The sequence below is a fragment of the Phoxinus phoxinus genome (assembly GCF_949152265.1).
Source record: "Phoxinus phoxinus genome assembly, chromosome: 5".
In the NCBI taxonomy this organism is placed as follows: domain Eukaryota; kingdom Metazoa; phylum Chordata; class Actinopteri; order Cypriniformes; family Leuciscidae; genus Phoxinus; species Phoxinus phoxinus.
The window spans coordinates 28,813,499-28,829,894 of NC_136880.1; the positions used below are offsets into that span (position 1 = coordinate 28,813,499).

At 36.5% G+C, this 16,396-nt stretch overlaps 1 protein-coding gene across 3 annotated transcripts; it reads left to right on the forward strand.

Annotated features, from left to right (window-relative positions):
* The first annotated feature begins 2,290 nt into the window (after positions 1 to 2,290).
* plxdc2a (plexin domain containing 2a) lies at positions 2,291 to 16,279 on the forward strand. Of its 3 annotated transcripts, XM_079612606.1 has the most exons (14): positions 2,291 to 2,504; positions 3,727 to 3,799; positions 3,950 to 4,161; positions 4,264 to 4,404; positions 4,512 to 4,581; positions 11,967 to 12,089; positions 12,190 to 12,308; positions 12,401 to 12,500; positions 13,433 to 13,528; positions 13,739 to 13,820; positions 13,933 to 13,993; positions 14,072 to 14,264; positions 14,973 to 15,133; positions 15,424 to 16,279. In XM_079612606.1, the coding sequence occupies exons 1-14, from the start codon at positions 2,502 to 2,504 to the stop codon at positions 15,649 to 15,651; spliced, it is 1,662 nt and encodes a 553-aa protein (XP_079468732.1). In that variant the 5' UTR covers positions 2,291 to 2,501; the 3' UTR covers positions 15,652 to 16,279. The 3 variants fall into 3 exon arrangements, with proteins under 3 accessions (XP_079468732.1, XP_079468730.1, XP_079468731.1); XM_079612604.1 differs by lacking the exon at positions 3,727 to 3,799; XM_079612605.1 differs by lacking the exon at positions 3,727 to 3,799 and having other exon boundaries at positions 2,339 to 2,504; positions 14,945 to 15,133; positions 15,424 to 16,042.
* Positions 16,280 to 16,396: the final 117 nt, after the last annotated feature.

Genomic DNA, 16,396 nt, shown 5'->3' on the forward strand with positions numbered 1-16,396 from the left:
CGAAGTTCACATTCAGAGAGTGATATGCTCAATGTAGTTGAATACTATATTTTCAAAAGGGTATACCACATTCACTTTGTCCAACACACACACACACACACACACACACAAACGACGGTGTGGCAGTGTTTAACATGTTTAATGTGTTAATATTAGAGATTAAAGTAGCCTATATGGGCCATTCTTTGTTTGTTTGTTCTTTTATCACCATTTTATCATAGGTTTCAGCTGTGTCAGAAACATAAAGTATATTACAGATTCATATATACAACTATATACTAACAGATGCCATGAAATTTACCAGACCAAAATAAAATAATTATATAAAACGTAAAAAGTACACATAATTAGGAAGTCAAGGTTTTAGATTTTCTAACAATATCTCTGCGGTTATTGACCAACTTTGACTATATGGGCCATTCTGCAGAATTGGTGCAAACTGCTTTCCCACAACCAAAAAAAAAAAACATTAAGTATTCAAATCTTAGATGTTTACTGAGATCCTTTTATTATCTATTGAAACCCACAATCATTTTTAAATATCAGTAAGCTTAATATATATATATATATATATATATATATATATATATATATATATAATAGGGGTGTAACAATATATCGTGCCACAATATATCGCAATACAAAAATGCAACAATACGTATCGTGGATAGTGACAATATGTATCGTGGATAGTTCACCCAAAATAGAAATTACTGTATAAGAAAAAAATCATGTTTTCAGAGTTTTAGTGTCAGTACTACATTAAACTACTATATAATGTTGATTATAATGTATAATAATGCAATAGTCAGCTTCAGAATCATGAATATTTTTATTCTGGTGTCACCATTGTCTTTGAATTACAAGCACCAAGTCCAAACCTGTTCATTTAAACCCACAATGTAATATCAAAGTTAGCATTTTAATCAACAGTACATTTTTTGTTAACCTTTTATCATATGTCTTGGGAGTATCGCAATAATATCGTATCGTGAGTTGAGTATCGTGATGTATATCGAATCGTGAAATGAAGGTATCGTTACACCCCTAATATATAATCATAATCATAATTTCTTGGGTATTTGCATTGGGCGGTGGCTGTCCCGAACCCTAACTCCCAAATTTCAACACCATTTTCAACAATGAAAATAATGAAATACTTTTTGCTATTTTTTCCATTGTTGTTTTTAAAATATATATTTTAGATTTTTTTTTTAAATGGTAAAGTAAAAAAAAAAAATGGAACTTTTACAAAGAAAATTAGAATTTTCTTTGTAAAATGTGTCCCATGTTTTCATGTCACTACTGAATTTTTGTCATTTTGTCCCTCTCTCTCTCACAGCTGAGTAGATAGGTCCCATAATCTTGAGGTAAATGTGTTTAAAAGTCTGAAAATCTGTGTGTAACTTTAATGAACAAACATATTTTTTTTCTGCAATTAAGCAGACTTTTGAGGTGGGTTTTCTCTATGTGTGTAGCCTACAACTGTTCAGAACTGTGCTAGCTAACATGTGCTGTTTAGCATCTTTGAGCAGGGCTCAAAAGTATCTAAAATTGTCACTACCGAAACAGTCAAAACAGACATCATTATTTTGGTAGTGACAAATAGGAACACATAATCCTCTATTTGGTGGAAATAAACAAAATTGTAGTACAGTTATGCAAATCATTAGTATTTTAGTATGTTTTACTATGCAATAATATTCTGTAATGTGATCGCTACCATTCTGTCTATATACTCACTCCCGAAAATATGCATTCATGATAAAATAAAGTACATTGAATTATCAACTAAGATGCTATGATGGTGTTTGGTTTAATGTATATTCAAACTAATCCTTAATTGAAATCAGTATGATTAACTTTATGCCTTTGACAAAGAAAGATTGGATTGAAAATACAACAAATCTCATAACACTTGTAATATTGTTAAAATTGTAATTCTTATATTTACCTGTGAAAACTTTTGAATAAAATAGCACAAAAATGTACAAGGTAGGCTAGATGTAAACTAAATATTAATAGGTCAATTTAACCCTTAATTTAAATTATATTTTTTCGGTAGGCTAATGACAAATTTGGGGAGAGGCTATTCAAAACTTTCTGAAAATAAAATAATTTTAACTGGCCAATTAAAATTGTGTACTTGGATATTATACAATTTGCTTCAAATTATTTGCATACTGTGGAAAATTATAATTTAAAAATATATATGTTTCCCAGATGTTTGAACCAATTCTGTAGAATGGCCCATCGAACTTCTCATACGCGCGCGTCACTGGACAGTCTCGCGTGGGTGTGTTCGGGGCTGAACGTGCCACCTGATTATGAGCGTCGCTCGCGTGCAGTTCAACATCGTTCTTGGCTTATTCTCCCTCGATATTAATGTGCAAAGACAATTTAAATGTAATTGGTTATGGCACTACCGGCAAGACCACATATTTTCTTAGGAATATTCGCCTTTATTCAGGTTAAATGTACCATTCAGGAATTGCCATCCAATGGTAAGTCATTGATTTATTTTGCATGTTTTCGTTCAGTCGTCTAAAATACGGAATGCTACATCTGAATCTAAAAATGATATTCTCACTTCACGTATAGTGACGAAATAATTAGGGTAATTAGCATAGCCTACTAAATTACTGCTTTTTTCGCTGGCAAACTAGAAATATTCATTTTCATGTGTTAAATAATGTGCACTTAAAAATATTATTCACTTTTAATACTGATTAACCCTCTGATTTCATTAATGGGTTGGGCTTTATTTTGTTATAGCTCAATTTGTACAGCACTTTGGATCAACGCGTCTTTAAATGTGCTTTAAAAATACATTAATTGAAATGTAATCGAAACGTTACAGTACATTGTATTCCTAACTCTATTAATAAAACTACAATGATTTAGCCTAGAATATAAAAAGTAGAGGATCTTCACAGACCACCTAGATACTTTGTTTAGCACCTAAAACATTTTTGTTTTATTATAGAACAAGCATATTCTAATCATTGACTGTATGATTTGGATTTTCAATATATTTTTGAGATTCAGACAAAAAAAAAAAACATAAATAATCTAAGAAGCATTGGCACCCATTATTCTCAAGTAAAAGTAAAACAGAACGATTAAGGCCTGGTTTCACAGACAGGCCTTAGATTAAGCCAGGATTAAGCCTCAGTTCAATTGGGACATTTAAGTAACATTTATAAATGTGCCTTATAAAAAACATTCCTGGTGTGCATCTAGAGGCAAAACAATGGCACTGACATATTATAAGATATGTCAGTGCAAGTTGCTTTCAGATAAAACAGCTCAAACCTCAAACCAGTTGTGTAACTGTATAATAATTTATCTTTTTATCATCATATATTTACTCATCAAGTAGCTACTGGTCATGCAGACCATTTTTGGCGCATGCCTGCTCACTGTAACCTGCGATCTGTCAGCATGTGAAAGACCAGAGGACATGTCGCCAAACACACACACAAAAAAAGAAACGCAACACCTTTGTGCTTGAAGTATACAAATAATGTTGGCAGAATTCAAATGAGAAGGACACTGGAACGAACTGTGTGTTACCCCAGTCAAAACACTGCCCTGCCCTCACACTCCACCCGTCCAGCACTATGAGGAATTCGGAGCATGTTTCACCCTCTTCTGTGAAAGAAGTACTTTGGACACACTCCTGTCACTGCAGGATGTGAGGAACTGTGTTTATTTGCATTACAGGTCATTTGCAGTCCCACAGCTGCTAAAAATCCTTGTCAATGTTACATTTCTTCAGTTATCAAAACAGCTGAAAGTATGTTATCTTCTGTTTTATGTGAAACAAACATTTATGTTCATTTTGATTCAGAGAACAATTTGTATGCATTTAGTTTATTAATGAATCTTTTTGCGTAGCAACACAGACAATGCAGCTTGTAAAATGTGAATAACCTTAATTCATCAGGTGTGTCTAACTTCACCTTTGAGAGGCTCTCCAAGCAAGAGAGTGCTGGTGTAAACCTCAAGCTTTACAATAAAAGATGGAAGAGATGGATGCTCTCATCCAAACCTGCGGGTGAGATCAGTCTGGAGCGCTATGAAGAGCACGGCAGATTAGATTCAGAGCGCTTTCCTGAAGTTGTGACAAATGACAGTCATGACAACTTATCCATTAAGGTGAACATCCAGGAATATCTTGTGTATATATATATATATATATATATATATATATATCTTCTCATACATTCATCTGAGATAACGTGTGTATTTGCTCATCAGAGAGATATGGATCATGTCTACTACACATCCAAATTCTATGGGCCCACAGACAGTGCAGGCGAGGATTTGTGGGTAAATATAGAGCATATGAACATGGGAAGAGTTCATGAAATTCTCTCCAACACACATCGACAAACTTTGGTACGTCAGCTACAAAGTTTTCTTAAAGGTAATTTTTGTAACTGTTACACATTTTTGCGCACACAATGAAATTTAGTTGAGTTGTTTTTTTGTTTGTTTTTTTATAGAGAGTGAATTTGTCCTTCAATTTCCCTTTCTACGGACATTCATTAAGGCAAATACATGTAGCGACAGGGGGTAAGTGCAAAACAAACTAGTGCTTTATATTTAGGGGCCATGCCCGTAGGGCAAGGCACCTATTGTATCCGTAAGTTTTCTTATTAGGGGCCATGCCCGTAGGGCAAGGCACCTATTGTATCCGTAAGTTTTCTTATTAGGGGCCAAGCCCGTAGGGCAAGGCACCTATTGTATCCGTTAGTTTTCTTATTATTATTATTCTTCCTCCTCTGTAAGTCTATGGCAGCCCTATGAACCGTACATAGGAAAATGATGAAATTTGGCACAGTTATAGATATGACCATGAATAGTAATTGGACCAATTTTTGAGACTCTAAGTCAAACTCTATAGCGCCACCACCAGTTCAAAAATTGAACATTTAAATAGTTATAACTTTTGAACCCTTTGATCTAGGAAAATTAATCTTAGTACACCTGAATCCACTCATTATGGTGATTGCAATCAATATCGTACATTAAGACTCCGCCCATTACAGTAGTAGCCATTTTGAAAAGTACAGTATTAAGTTTTTTTGCTACTACTCATTCAAACTTTGTTCAATTCTTACGAAAATTGGCTCACATGATATTTGGACTGAACCGCACAGAAATGACTGAACAGATTTTTTTAATTCATCTTTGATCAAAAGTTATGCTGTTGCAAACTTAACAAACTCGACCCAATATTGGTTCAGAAGCTCTATCTCGGCCAAAGTTTGATCAATCGAAAGGAAAATTGGTACGCTTCATCGGAACCATGATCTCAGGGTCCATGCCAAATTCGAGAACAGCGCCACCTACAGGTCATGAGATATGAAAAATTGATATTTTGGCCAATAACTTTTGTACAGTTTGTCAGAAAATCATGAATGTGGTATCTATGGATTCCTTGGGTCATGCCGAATCCGAGGATGCCAATTTTGTCAGGATGGGAGGTACCACGTGTCCGCCATTTTGAATTTTGACATAATTTGCAATCATTTTTAAACTATTTGACATATCTTCACAAAATTTAGTATGGATCATCGACACAATGTCCTGAAGGTACATGAGCTTCATTCTGTGTTTGTTCTCATCAGAACTTCTGTTCATTTTTCATTTCATCCTATCTGTACTTCTGAAGATATCTGTTCTTCATGTATATTCTATTTCTGCTCTTTTATCTCTTCTGGCTCTGCATTGCGCTACAGCCCTTTCTGGGCTTGGCCCCGTGTTGCTGCTTGCAGCTATATTTATTATTATTATTATTATTCTTCCTCCTCTGTAAGTCTATGGCAGCCCTATGAACCGTACATAGGAAAATGATGAAATTTGGCACAGTTATAGATATGACCATGAATAGTAATTGGACCAAATTTGGAGTCTGTTGGACACACTCTATAGCGCCACCACCAGTTCAAAAATTCAACATTGAAATGGCTGTAACTTTTAAACCATTTGATCCACAAAAATGAGACATAGTACACCTGATTGCTCTCATCATACTGATCTGAACCAATATAATACATTAAGACCACGCCCATTACAGTAGCAGCCATTTTGAAAAGTACAGTAATCAGTCTGATCGCTACTACTCATTCAAAATTGATCCAAATTGGTCCACATTTTGCTCAAATGATCTTTGGACTGAGTTGCATAAAAGTACTGTGCCCGATTTTTTTTATACGTCATTGTTCAAAAGTTATGACGTCACAAAGTTAATGAGGTCGACCCAAAATTGGTTCAGAGGCTGTATCTCGGCCAAACTTTAATGCATTGAAATGAAAATTGGTATGCTTCATCGGAAGCTTGATCTGAGGGTCCATGCCAAAGTTGGAAACAGTGCCACCTACTGGTCATGAGATACGGAAAATGGCTATTTTGGCCAATAACTCATCAACGGATTGTCAGAAAATTTTAAACTTTATGTCTATCGATTCCTTGGGTCATGCCGAATCTGTCGATATCAAATTTGCCATGGTGGGCGGTACCATGTGTCCGCCATTTTGAATTTTGTTATAATTTGCAATATCTTTTAAACTGTTTGAAATTTCTTCACCAAATTTGGTATGGATCATCATTAGCATGACCTGAAGGTACCTGATAAGTTTTATCACAGCGCCACCTAGTGTTCCAGAGATATAATGTTTTTTTGCAAAAACGCTTATAACTTTTGCAAACATTGCTTGAATTTGATTTCTTTATGCCATTATATTCCTTGGCTTATGCCGATTCCAAAGATGTCTCATTTGTCATTTTCCAACAATATGACTGGTCGCCATATTGGAACCAATGTAAAACAGTTATTTTGCTACTTCTCTTTCAAAGTTGGTTCAAAATTGTCCAAAATTTGCTCACATGATCTTTGGACAAAGCCGCACAGAAGTACTGTCCCCGATTTTTCATATTCATCTCTGTTCAAAAGTTATGGTGTCACAAAGTTAACAAGGATGACCCTAAATTGGTTCAGAGGCTGTAACTTGTAAACATTTGAAGTGAAAATTATAAAATTGGTGTCTATCGACTCCTTGCATCATGACGAATCCGTGGATATATAATTTGTACCATGTACCACATCATAAGTAATTAGCTACATTAGCATTAAGCTAGCTTAGCATGCTAATCTTGTTAACTTGCTTTCGTGTGCTCATTCTTACACTGAAACCTCTCTGCAGCTTCCTAAACCAGCATCCTCCGAGTGGCGCAAGCTGCTAAACCATGTGCTATGTATCCCAAACCATTCTGGTCGTGGGTACAAATCCCTCTTGGGGTGACTTTGTCAAATTGTATATTATGTGATGTCTATTCCTGTGTTGTTCTAATCTTTTGCTCTTATGGCTCCGCACTGCTCTAGGTGATTAAATTGTTACTGTGCTGCTGTGCTTGCAGTACTTGCTGTGCTGCTGTACATGATGTGCTGGCTGTGCTATGTGTGCGCCATGCTTGGTCTGCTTGCTCTGGCATGGCCCCGTGTTGCTGCCTGCAGCTATATTTAGGGGCCATGCCCGTAGGGCAAGGCACCTATTGTATCCGTTAGTTTTCTTATTATTATTATTATTATTATTCTTCCTCCTCTGTAAGTCTATGGCAGCCCTATGAACCGTACATAGGAAAATGATGAAATTTGGCACAGTTATAGATATGACCATGACTAGTAATTGGACCAAATTTGGAGTCTGTTGGACACACTCTATAGCGCCACCACCAGTTCAAAAATTTAACATTGAAATGGCTGTAACTTTTGAACCATTTGATCCACAAAAATGAGACATAGTACACCTGATTGCTCTCATCATACTGATCTGAACCAATATAATACATTAAGACCACGCCCATTACAGTAGCAGCCATTTTGAAAAGTACAGTAATCAGTCTGATCGCTACTACTCATTCAAAATTGATTTAAATTGGTCCACATTTTGCTCAAATGATCTTTGGACTGAGTTGCATAAAAGTACTGTGCCCGATTTTTTTAATACGTCATTGTTCAAAAGTTATGACGTCACAAAGTTAATGAGGTCGACCCAAAATTGGTTCAGAGGCTGTATCTCGGCCAAACTTTAATGCATTGAAATGAAAATTGGTATGCTTCATCGGAAGCTTGATCTGAGGGTCCATGCCAAAGTTGGAAACAGTGCCACCTACTGGTCATGAGATACGGAAAATGGCTATTTTGGCCAATAACTCGTCAACGGATTGTCAGAAAATTTTAAACTTGATGTCTATCGATTCCTTGGGTCATGCCGAATCTGTCGATATCAAATTTGCCATGGTGGGCGGTACCATGTGTCCGCCATTTTGAATTTTGTTATAATTTGCAATATCTTTTAAACTGTTTGAAATTTCTTCACCAAATTTGGTATGGATCATCATTAGCATGACCTGAAGGTACCTGATAAGTTTTTATCACAGCACCACCTAGTGTTCCAGAGATATAATGTTTTTTTGCAAAAACGCTTATAACTTTTGCAAACATTGCTTGAATTTGATTTCTTTATGCCATTATATTCCTTGGCTTATGCCGATTCCAACGATGTCTCATTTGTCATTTTCCAACAATATGACTGGTCGCCATATCGGAACCAATGTAAAACAGTTATTTTGCTACTTCTCTTTCAAAATTGGTTCAAAATTGTCCAAAATTTGCTCACATGATCTTTGGACAAAGCCGCACAGAAGTACTGTCCCCGATTTTTCATATTCATCTCTGTTCAAAAGTTATGGTGTCACAAAGTTAACAAGGATGACCCTAAATTGGTTCAGAGGCTGTAACTTGTAAACATTTGAAGTGAAAATTATAAAATTGGTGTCTATCGACTCCTTGCATCATGACGAATCCGTGGATATATAATTTGTACCATGTACCACATCATAAGTAATTAGCTACATTAGCATTAAGCTAGCTTAGCATGCTAACCTTGTTAACTTGCTTTTGTGTGCTCATTCTTACACTGAAACATCTCTGCAGCTTCCTAAACCAGCATCCTCTGAGTGGCGCAAGTTGTTAAACCATGTGCTGTGAATCCAGAACCATTCTGGTCGTGGGTTCGAATCCTGCTTGGGATGACTATGTTAAATTGTGTATTATGTTGTGTCTTTTCCTGTATTGTTCTAATCTTTTGCTCTTATGGCTCCGCACTGCTCTTGGTGCTTAAATGCTTGCTGCACTGCTGTGCTTACAGTACTTACTGTGCTCTATGTACATTAACATGTTCATAACATTTAAGATGTTTTGCTCTTATGGCTCCGCACTGCTCTTGGTGCATAAATGATTGCTGCACTGCTGTGCTTACAGTACTTACTGTGCTCTATGTACATTAACATGTTCATAACATTTAAGATGTTTTGCTCTTATGGCTCCGCACTGCTCTACGTGATTAAATTGTTACTGTGCTGCTGTGCTTGCAGTACTTGCTGTGCTGCTGTACATGATGTGCTGGCTGTGCTATGTGTGCGCCATGCTTGGTCTGCTTGCTCTGGCATGGCCCCGTGTTGCTGCCTGCAGCTATATTTATTATTATTATTCTTCCTCCTCTGTAAGTCTATGGCAGCCCTATGAACCGTACATAGGAAAATGATGAAATTTGGCACAGTTATAGATATGACCATGAATAGTAATTGGACCAAATTTGGAGTCTGTTGGACACACTCTATAGCGCCACCACCAGTTCAAAAATTTAACATTGAAATGGCTGTAACTTTTGAACCATTTGTTTCACAAAAATGAGACATAGTACACCTTATTGCTCTCATCATACTGATCTGAACCAATATAATACATTAAGACCACGCCCATTACAGTAGCAGCCATTTTGAAAAGTACAGTAATCAGTCTGATCGCTACTACTCATTCAAAATTGATCCAAATTGGTCCACATTTTGCTCAAATGATCTTTGGACAGAGTTGCATAAAAGTACTGTGCCCGATTTTTTTTATACGTCATTGTTAGAAAGTTATGACGTCACAAAGTTAATGAGGTCGACCCAAAATTGGTTCAGAGGCTGTATCTCGGCCAAACTTTAATGCATTGAAATGAAAATTGGTATGCTTCATCGGAAGCTTGATCTGAGGGTCCATGCCAAAGTTGGAAACAGTGCCACCTACTGGTCATGAGATACGGAAAATGGCTATTTTGGCCAATAACTCGTCAACGGATTGTCAGAAAATGTAAAACTTGATGTCTATCGATTCCTTGGGTCATGCCGAATCTGTCGATATCAAATTTGCCATGGTGGGCGGTACCATGTGTCCGCCATTTTGAATTTTGTTATAATTTGCAATATCTTTTAAACTGTTTGAAATTTCTTCACCAAATTTGGTATGGATCATCATTAGCATGACCTGAAGGTACCCGATAAGTTTTATCACAGCGCCACCTAGTGTTCCAGAGATATAATGTTTTTTTGCAAAAACGCTTATAACTTTTGCAAACATTGCTTGAATTTGATTTCTTTATGCCATTATATTCCTTGGCTTATGCCGATTCCAAAGATGTCTCATTTGTCATTTTCCAACAATATGACTGGTCGCCATATTGGAACCAATGTAAAACAGTTATTTTGCTACTTCTCTTTCAAAGATGGTTCAAAATTGTCCAAAATTTGCTCACATGATCTTTGGACAAAGCCGCACAGAAGTACTGTCCCCGATTTTTCATATTCATCTCTGTTCAAAAGTTATGGTGTCACAAAGTTAACAATGATGACCCTAAATTGGTTCAGAGGCTGTAACTTGTAAACATTTGAAGTGAAAATTATAAAATTGGTGTCTATCGACTCCTTGCATCATGACGAATCCGTGGATATATAATTTGTACCATGTACCACATCATAAGTAATTAGCTACATTAGCATTAAGCTAGCTTAGCATGCTAACCTTGTTAACTTGCTTTTGTGTGCTCATTCTTACACTGAAACATCTCTGCAGCTTCCTAAACCAGCATCCTCTGAGTGGCGCAAGTTGTTAAACCATGTGCTGTGAATCCAGAACCATTCTGGTCGTGGGTTCGAATCCTGCTTGGGATGACTATGTTAAATTGTGTATTATGTTGTGTCTTTTCCTGTATTGTTCTAATCTTTTGCTCTTATGGCTCCGCACTGCTCTTGGTGCTTAAATGCTTGCTGCACTGCTGTGCTTACAGTACTTACTGTGCTCTATGTACATTAACATGTTCATAACATTTAAGATGTTTTGCTCTTATGGCTCCGCACTGCTCTAGGTGATTAAATTGTTACTGTGCTGCTGTGCTTGCAGTACTTGCTGTGCTGCTGTACATGATGTGCTGGCTGTGCTATATGTGCGCCATGCTTGGTCTGCTTGCTCTGGCATGGCCCCGTGTTGCTGCCTGCAGCTATATTTTAATTTAATATTATTCACAAATCTATATTTAAATGAACTTTTTTAATATATTTTTACATACATAGATTTTTTTTAAAGTTTTTTTATGCTTACCAAGGCTACATTTATTTAAATGTAAAATCAAAAATACAGTAAAACAATATTGTCCACTATAATGTTTTAATATGTAACTTATTCCTGTGATGGCAAAGCTGAACCAGTCTTCAGTGTCACATGATCCTTCAGAAATCATTCTAATATGGTGATTTGGTGCTCAAGAAACATTTCTTATTATTTTTAATGTTGAAAAAACTTGCTTAATATTTTTGAGGAAATCTTGATAATTTTTTTCCCAGGATTCTTAGTTGAATGGAACGTTTAAAAATCTGAAATATAAATCTTTTGTAACTTTATAAATATCTTCACTGTCACTTTTGATCTGAATGAAAGTATTGCTTTCTTGTAAAAAAAAAAAAAAAAAAACTCCTATTGACCCCAAAATCTTTGAATTTTGACAGGAATAAGGAATAAGTTCAAACATTATAGTGCATTATATACAACAGTATATATTTATAATTTTTTTATTCAGGTTTCATCTACACTGGAGATGTTATCCACAAAATGCTGACTGCTACTCAGTACATCGCTCCTCTCATGGCTAATTTTGACCTCAGCATCTCACAGAATTCAACGGTCATGTACTGTGATAATGGTAAAATTGAACACACTTTTTTTTTAAAGTGTCCTGATTTGCATTGTTGAATGTGATATATTTAAATGGCTGTATGATTAATCGACTTCCTATCTGTTAGCCACAGCTCTTGTTGTGCAGTGGGACCATGTGTATCTCCAGGATGCATCACATCTCGGCAGTTTCACCTTCCAGGCAGCTTTATACAACGATGGAAGAATCACCTTTGCATACAAAGAGGTTGTTTTTTTTAGATGCTTCTTGGTTTTTACATGCAGCTGCCGTCACTGTAATGGTGTTAATGATGATTGTCGGCTTTCATCTGCTTTCAGGTTCCCATTGACATTAGTAAGATCAGCTCAGTGAATCATCCTGTGAAAGTCGGGCTTTCTGATGCATTTGTGGTTCTTCACAAGATCGAACAGCTTCCCAGTAAGTAACTCTTCTTGAATGGAGTTCTTCTTCCTGTTAATTCTGCCTTCAGTGTTATTTTAGTATTGTTTATATGCAATCACAGTATTTATTAATATTTTGAAATCGCTTTTATTTTTTATATTTTCAGTTTTTATTAGAATTTTATTTTTAATTGTATGTGCTTTTATAATTTTTATTTGTTTTCAATATTTTGTTTTAGCTTTGATTTATTTTATTTGAATTTCATTTTTAGCAATTGTAGTACTTTCATGAAACTCTAGATGGCGCAGGCTAGTAGGTCTATAACTCAATCCGCTTGCAATCACATTATTCTCTATAGGGCACAGCTGATTGGTTCCTGCTGTATGAGTAGCCAATGCGTTTGCGTGCTCAACCTTAAAATACTTGGTTAGCATTTGCCTTAGCAGTGCAGCGCGGTTACAGAAACCCTCCACCTTCCCCAGCTCCACCTGTATTGATCTGCTCTGGCTGGGTAATGAATGTACTGTACGCTATATTGTACAGCAGAACTGCATGTCTTACTTGCTCACACAGCTGAGTGTCGTGTATGTATTGGCAATAGCAAGTCCCGTACTTGCTCTGAGGCAGTAGCAATAACAGCAGCAGCAGCATATCAGATCTATTCAAGACAGTCAAGACCAAATATATCAAAGTCATACCCATTACCATGACAAACACTCCGAGAGTTGTCAGGACAGAAATGAACTATCATAAAGATTAATTCAGAAATGCTGTAACAAATGCATTGCTCACTGTCAGTTAATGCACTAATGTTAACTAATGGGACCTTATTGTAGTGTTACCAAGTTATTCATGAAATATTTATATTTTATTTTATTCCAGCTTTATTTCAAATAATGAATTGATTTTGAATAGTTTTAGTTAACAATAACGATACTGGCCTTCCATTGTCTTTTTTTTCATGACAGATGTTAGAAGGAGAACAATATATGAATATCATCGGGTAGAGCTCTTAAAATCCAAGATCATGACCGTCACTGCTGTTGAGATGCTTCCTCTGCCGAGTGAGTCTGAACTGCTGACACAACTAGATTCAGCTTAGACCAAATGCATCACATCCACAGAAAATAGCGGTGCTTTGTTAATATTTTCCCCTAGAACTAAGACCAATTCTATGTTTGACTTCAGTACAGTTAATCACATATTGTGAGAAAACAGAAAGTAGTACCCACGTCTTTGTTAAAATGTTGCTCTGTTGCTCCTCCTGCTGTCAGCCTGCCTTCAGTTCTCCAGCTGTGAGATGTGTGTTACGGCTCAGATCGGTTTCAACTGTAGCTGGTGTAGTCGTCTACAGAGGTATACACTTGGTTCACTTGTATTTTTCATGTGAATATAGCCAGATAGATAAAGTGCAGTGTGCTTCAACTCTACATTCACTCAACAGCTGCAAATAATGCTTGTTCTGCAGATGTTCCAGTGGTTTTGACCAGTACCGTCAAGACTGGGTTGACAGTGGGTGCTTAAGTGAGGTGAATAGATCCTCTTTTGTTCCTTTTACAGTCCACCATCTCTAATTTTTTACTGACTTGTTGTGGATGTATTTTAAGATAAAAAACCAGAGCTGTGACAGAAAACGGCCCTTCATTAAAAGCAGCACTCCAGCTGTGCAGACAGGAGTAACAGCTGTGTCTATAACTACAACAACTACAACATCGACCACGTCAGCCTCCTCGCTCGCCACCAAAATCACCAGCACACCCTTATTCATAAGAAACCTTCCTACCAGCTTCCTCACTGATGGTATGTATCAGTTTTATGTACTGCAGATCATTGAGAGCCTATGTTATGCATTGCTTCCAAATAAGGGCCAATTATAAGAGCCAACAAGAAAATCCAACCAGCTCCTTCCTTCCTTCAGGCTACAACCTTTTTCAACACGGCACTTAATCTATAATGCAAAATTGACCTTTCAAGCTTCCAGCAATTATATCTGTTGCACTGTATAACATGGATACATTTTTGGTTTCTGTGCTGCATGTTACTTTTTTTTAAAGTTCCTGAAGCAAACAAAGCTTCTTAAATAATTTACCCAAATATGAAAATTCTGTCAAATTGTGAATCCTGTCAAAGAAAAAGAAAAAAGAAAGAATCATTTACTCACACTAATATTGTTTGAAATCTGTACATTCTTTCTTTTGTGGGACCAATACTTTTTTTTGTGATGGTAACCAAAATTATTTGGTGTCCTAATGACTTCTAATTTATTGATAAAAAAAAAAAGTCAGTCATACAGGTTTTGCAATGACATTAGGGTGAGTAAATGATTTTTATTTTGGGTGAACTGTCTTAAGCCTTAATGCAACCACTCCGATACCACAGCAAAGCCTTGAACACCCTGACATTGTGGCATTTTGGCAAGTGCCACTCTCGTTTCTTTCGGAAAATGTAAAAATGTAGTTGTGATTGTTGTTCTTTACAAGCAGGTGTAAATATCCTCTTCTCTCTCAGACTCTCAGATGGAACTGACAGAGAAACAGAGAGAGGAGAAGATGCAGACTGGTCTGCTCATTGGCATCCTCGTAACCATGGTCCTCATGGTGGTCGCTGTGTTGGCCACTATATACATGTACTACCATCCCACCTCCAGCGCCAGTCTCTTCTTCATAGAGGTGAGCTTTAAGTAACAAAAGCATATTCAGCTAATGGAAATTTATAATGTTCCTTTGAACTTTCTATTCAAACAACAATTTGAAAAAAAACTGAAAATATTACTGTTTTTAACATATTTTTGTAGAATAAATGTAGCCTGATCGTGAGATTTTTTTTTTTTTTTTTTTTAAGTAATAAATCTTACCAACCCCAAGCCTTTGAATGGTAGCGTGTGTATATGAACCAAGCCTTCAAATCGAATTATTTGTAGGTGCTTTTAAAATGTTGTAATTTTGTTCTTGATATCTAGAGACGACCAACACACTGGCCTGCCATGACATTTCGACGTGGTTCAGGACATCCGTCATATGCCGAGGTAGAGGCGATGGGACAAGACAAAGAAGGATTCATCGTGATGAACCCCAGAGACAGTTTTCTTGTGTCAGACAGGAGAGAGAGCTTGTTTCTGACGGACCAGAGGGAAGGATTTATTGTAGCTGACCAAAGAGAACGTTTTCTCATCGTGGAACGCCGCTAACGTGAATTCGGTGGTTTATGAATTAGTTCCTCTGTTTTTGAGAGGAAGTTGCACTGGCTGCTGGGATAGATGTGGTATTTGTTTGACCTCATAGCAGGGAGTGCTACAAATGTGAGAGATCTATTGTACCATCACACCAGAGTGCAATGTAAACAATGTGGACACATACACGTTTTTCCAACCCAGTGACGCCAGTAGAATTCCAGTGCTCAGGAAAAACCTTCACATTTGAGCTTTTCATTTCTCTCTTAAGGGACACTTCTTTACCAGGGCCTGATGATGTTCCTGGGATTTGCAAACACCTCATAGAAGCCTGAAGGATATATGTATTTCTGCAACATAATACCTTTGTACTCTTGTGTAACTGATCCAATAAATCCAAATTCATGTGGATAACTCTCGATAATCTAGTTGTAAAGAAGAATCCTTACTCCGTTAGATCTTTGACATTTTCTTGATTCAAATATTTTTGCAGTGTATAAGAGAAACACTGAGATGCAATAATGATCTAACACAGAAAACACACATATCACTCTTAATAAACATGCACATCCAAGGTATTGGATCATCAACATCCCTCAGTCCTCCTCATAATATCTGTGTGCTTTGAAATATGTATTTTGATTGGTATATTTGACTCTGAACAACTGAAATATAGATCTCAACAACAATGATTTCAGTATATGAACACAATAAATTTGTTCAGGTTATGTAATCTCGGAATAAATATTTACTACAACTGAAA